The sequence below is a fragment of the Papaver somniferum genome, chromosome 10 (assembly GCF_003573695.1).
Source record: "Papaver somniferum cultivar HN1 chromosome 10, ASM357369v1, whole genome shotgun sequence".
Classification (NCBI taxonomy): domain Eukaryota; kingdom Viridiplantae; phylum Streptophyta; class Magnoliopsida; order Ranunculales; family Papaveraceae; genus Papaver; species Papaver somniferum.
The window spans coordinates 60956035-60960655 of NC_039367.1; the positions used below are offsets into that span (position 1 = coordinate 60956035).

General features: G+C 36.7%; 1 protein-coding gene across 11 annotated transcripts; it reads left to right on the forward strand.

Annotated features, from left to right (window-relative positions):
• The first annotated feature begins 577 nt into the window (after window positions 1-577).
• On the forward strand, window positions 578-4339 carry LOC113317311 (MADS-box transcription factor 51-like). 11 transcript variants are annotated; one of them, XR_003343415.1, is made up of 5 exons: window positions 578-762; window positions 842-907; window positions 1112-1922; window positions 2005-2519; window positions 3691-3828. XR_003343415.1 is itself a non-coding variant. In XM_026565441.1 (3 exons), exon 3 carries the CDS (start codon window positions 3561-3563, stop codon window positions 4152-4154), a length of 594 nt encoding a protein of 197 aa, XP_026421226.1. In that variant the 5' UTR covers window positions 578-762; window positions 1112-1922; window positions 2005-3560; the 3' UTR covers window positions 4155-4339. The 11 variants fall into 11 exon arrangements, 2 of the variants coding, with proteins under 2 accessions (XP_026421226.1, XP_026421227.1); XR_003343416.1 differs by having other exon boundaries at window positions 3571-3703; XR_003343417.1 differs by lacking the exon at window positions 3691-3828 and adding an exon at window positions 2608-3382.
• The last annotated feature ends 282 nt before the right edge of the window (window positions 4340-4621 follow it).

The window sequence follows — 4621 nt, forward strand, 5'->3', positions numbered from 1 at the left end:
TCTCATGTTTACCAAGTTTTTTTTTTTTAATTTTCAAGTCTCCCAAAATATCACCTCTTGAGGAGAGATTTCAACCATGCCTATTTTCATAAAAAAAGTCTCCCCAAATCTCTAAAAACAACAAATCAATGACTTTCAATTCTTATTCGAATAACATGGGTGTTAAAGTGACTCTTACGAATTCTTAATTCAATAACATGGAGTTTTAGAGAATTTAAATGACTTAAAAAAAGTCTCTAACGAATAACAAGAGACATTGGGAGACTCTCTAAAAATCCTTATGGACTAACAGTAAATTTGGAAACTTCCCAAAAGTCCTCTGAAATCTCGTTTGACTAACCCCGGAAGATTTCCATTCCATAATTTGGATGGATTGAATTGCGCGTGGACACCAAATCTACCGGGTTTCATCCCTGCTCACTGTCTATTTTAGACCCTCTCAACCGGAGGGTGAAGGGGACCTTGGTCACTCAGGTAAGACTCATAATTTTCAGAGTCGCCAGAATAAATCACAACTCAAGGACTCCCCACAGGCCCACACTATTACCCTATGAATTGTAATCCACGGAGACACAGCTTCAGCTCACAGTATTTCCGTCCCGGGTATAACGATTTTAAAATATCTCACGGAAAAGAGAACCAGCGAACTACACACTGATAATAACAGGCGAGATTCATTTCTCTTTCCGGCCGGGTATATATCGATTCTTAAATCTCTGAAACAGAAAAGAGAACCAGTAAACCACAAACTGATAATAACAGGTGAGACTCATTTCTCCGCCCCATCCCCAATTATAATTGTTGCTTTTGAATTCGAATTTTCAATCAGTTCAAATTTCAGCTCCAAATTTCTATTGGGATCTTGTCAATTAGGTTGATGCAGCTTTTTTGATCCGAAGCATCAAAGGTAATACGATGGTTTCCTATAATTTTCCAAGTTATTGTTTCAATTTTGACATATACGAATTAGTTCTGTAAATGTGCATGGAAAATTAGGGGATCATATATGTTGACCACACAATATATTGAGTAATATCTAGAATCTATAATGAAATGGCTTTCAAAATGTTATTGGCATCTTAACACTTTTGTACTTTCTTCTAATTAACAGGGTTGCTTTTAAGGCTTCAGAAAATGATCTATTGTTATAAGCTGAATCATCTAATTTCTGCTCAGGTATGATGGCAGCTAATGTCCAGTTACTTCCCGGTCCAGAATTTTATTGTGGCATTCGAGGAGTGACCGTCATTTTGAATGAATACATTTGTTACAACTTGTCAGATTTTCGTTCTTCTTCAGCAATGTACTGGATTGTTTAGGTTTGTGGTGTGTGGAAGTTTTCATTTTGGTGCCTTTGAAAATGAGTTTATTTAGATATTTGCCATTTGAATATTTTGTTGGAGTTGCGCATACCACTTCCAAATTACCATATTGCTTAAAGTGCAATCCCATTATCTAATACTGTATCTATGTGCAAAACATCACACAACACGGGAACATGTAGCATGCTTCTCAAATATTTATGCAGGTCAGAAGGTAACACAAACATCTTTTTCATATATCCTGCACCTGGAGAACAGACATGAATTTTGTTTAAAAATAGACTGTTCATCATTTTATAAATGTATTGCCTGAATCAGTATAATCTCAAAGGGGCAAAAATGTATTACATACAAAAGGTAAATCACTTTTTCTAAATCAAAAAGCCGTTGCATAAATTATTCTGTTTTGAAGGTATTGTGAGCTCTGGTGCTTGGCTGATCCGCAGATGCTTCCATGTCCTCTAAATCAGTCGTACCTTGCATATGACTCAAAGGTGGTGTTGGTATCATCTCAATACAAAGTGTGTTTTGTTCTTCAGTTAATTATTCCAACTGTATGTCGGTTTTGAATCTTTTGATGGTCCTTTCGCTGTTAAGATGGTAAGGTTTGTTGCTCAGCCCCTAAATACCATCCTAATGCCTCATTCTAATAAATCTCCATTTCCTTTCTGCTCTTTTTCAGTTATACACAAAAATACACACAGCAGATGGAAATGGTTTCCTATATAATGTATATATACTCCCCCAAAGATCGGTTTTTTCACCAACTAATAGGTTTATCGACACAGTCACCCTGGTCACCAGCAACTTTTCCCGAAACACATGTACCCATTTTTGTGAATGAACCCAAGGCTGATAAGTTCATGAAGCAACTACTTCCTACACTGAGGGTAAGAGACAACTTGAATTTAGTTAACTTTGAGGAGTTGAAATCAATGTCCCATCCATCGCCTGTTTTTGTTTTAGCCATCAATAATCGACAAATGTTGCTTCTACAAAGAGCAGACTGGGGATCAGAAGGAATGTGGTGTCAGGGTTGGGCTTGTTGTGGCAGCATAGGTCTACTGCGTAATGAGCATACATTTGGTGACTGCAGCCTTGAACTTCAATCGTGCAGACTTGATCAAAGAATATGCAGCATATTTTAGCTTCTCTGATCTGCATTGAAGCAGCAGACATTTTATCCTTGCGATTCTGGTAATAGATTCTCAACCCAGCTATTACTTAGTCTATAGAGGTTAGAGAACTTGTAATATCTGCATATTCTGAATTTATAAATTGCCAGTGGGAGGAATGCATTACCTCAGAGATACTGTCCTCGATCCCAACACCAGAATGTAATGGGGATGGTAGCGTGTACCGTGTTCCCTTATATTATTCTTCTTCCTCTCCTTGCTAGAGTCGATAAGATCCGTCTCTAGCTAATAAAACCTTCGGATCTGGATTCATCTCACTGATGAATGTTAAAGGTGAAGGCCAAACAAAAGGCTCCTCTGCTGAAGGGTTGAGCAGTGAAGCGAATGCTCCATGTTTATACTTGACTGTAACTATATGAAACTCTTCTGCACAATAATGTCAAAGCATGTCTTATCATAATTAAGTTACTGCACGTAGCTGATTGCTTCATCATTTGGAACAAATTGGAAAAATGGTCATTTAAGATGATGGTTCTTTTGCCTGGTGTTTTCCATTAGGAAAGCTAGGAGCACCAATTTTATAAACCTTGTAGAATCTTGTTTGTATATACAGTTTACTTAGTCCCAAGAGTTTCATACTTGCTTTAACTAATCAATATATTTAGGTCATAGCAGTTTTTTGTGTGCTCCAGTCCAGAGAAATGGCTTAGGCAAATATATCTTGAAAGTCAAAGATCGTTGACCAAGTAACAGAGTCTCTGTTTTTAAAAACAGGGGATTCCGACTATCAGTTCTATCTCTAAATACGCAGACAACAACGGCTAGTTCATCAGAACTTGGGAAACACCGAAAATCTTGGCCCCAAAGATACACAGCTATTTGTATAAGTACTAGCGATCTCTAAAAGTTACTCTTTTTTTTTTTCATCTCTCCATTAACACACAACTCAGAAACATCTTTCTTCCGAGTAGTGAGTTGGGTTTTATTTTGTTGTTTTTCTGAAGTTAGGGTTTGCTTCTAAGATTGAATCTTGATTTGATTTGAGTTTTCTGTTGTCAAATTCTAGAATTAACAGAGGAATTTCTTTAATCAAGGTATAATAATGGGTACAGGGAGGAAGAAGATTGAGATAAAGATGATACATGATAGGAAAAAGAGAAGTGTAACATTCTCCAAAAGACGTCAAGGTCTGTTTAAGAAAGCTGATGAATTATGTCGTCTCACTGGTGCAGATATTTCTCTGAGTGTATTCTCCCCTTCTGGAAGATTGTATACGTTTGGTTGCCCTAATTCAGATGAAGTCCTTTACAGATTTCCTGTGAAAGAAGAAGAAAAGGAAGTTGATGGTGATGGGAATAATAGTAGATCAGAAAATGGTGATGGGTTTTGGTGGAATGATTTAAACATTGTAGAACTTGATACTCTCGAGAAGGTAGACGCTGTGACAGAACAATTGCTTCAAGTGCAGAATCTTGTTGTCAAGAGAAAGGAAGAATTACTTGCTGCATTATCCACTACTTCAGCAGCGGCAAACGAAACTACTACTGGTAATATGGAGGATTCTTGTATGTTTTCAGTGAAACAAGAAGGCGATTCTTGGTTTCCTTCTCTAACGTCTGGTTATATGAATGAGTTTGATGAGTTACTGAAAGATTTCTATGTTGATCAAAAGATGCAACAACTGCCGGCTTATTAACCAAGAAAGAACTCAAATGAGGAAGGAGTTCTGGAAGGATTTAGATGTACTTACTGTATGTAATGTTGTTCTTATCATTTGAAGTTACAAAACTGAAAATCAATGTTCAAGTTTTTGGATTTATCTCTTCATTGTTGTTATTGTCTCTTAAAAAACAATGTATGTGATTACAACAACATATTGTAGCACCGAAACTCATTATGGTTTCCATGATATTGCTTATGCATATTCAAGTTCAAAATGCCTGGTCACTTTATTTCATTGCTTGTATTGTAGGATCAGAATCTCGCAACAATAATATTTCAGCGAAATTATCAACAACACAATACAACAGCGTCGCAGAATAATTTCAGGAAGAATAAAATAAATGATGTCAGCTAAGATCACGAGAAAGATATGATAGTCCTGCGAAAATTAGAGAGCTTGTGAAGTTAACATTTGTAAGTTGCGAGAATGTCGCAGACCAT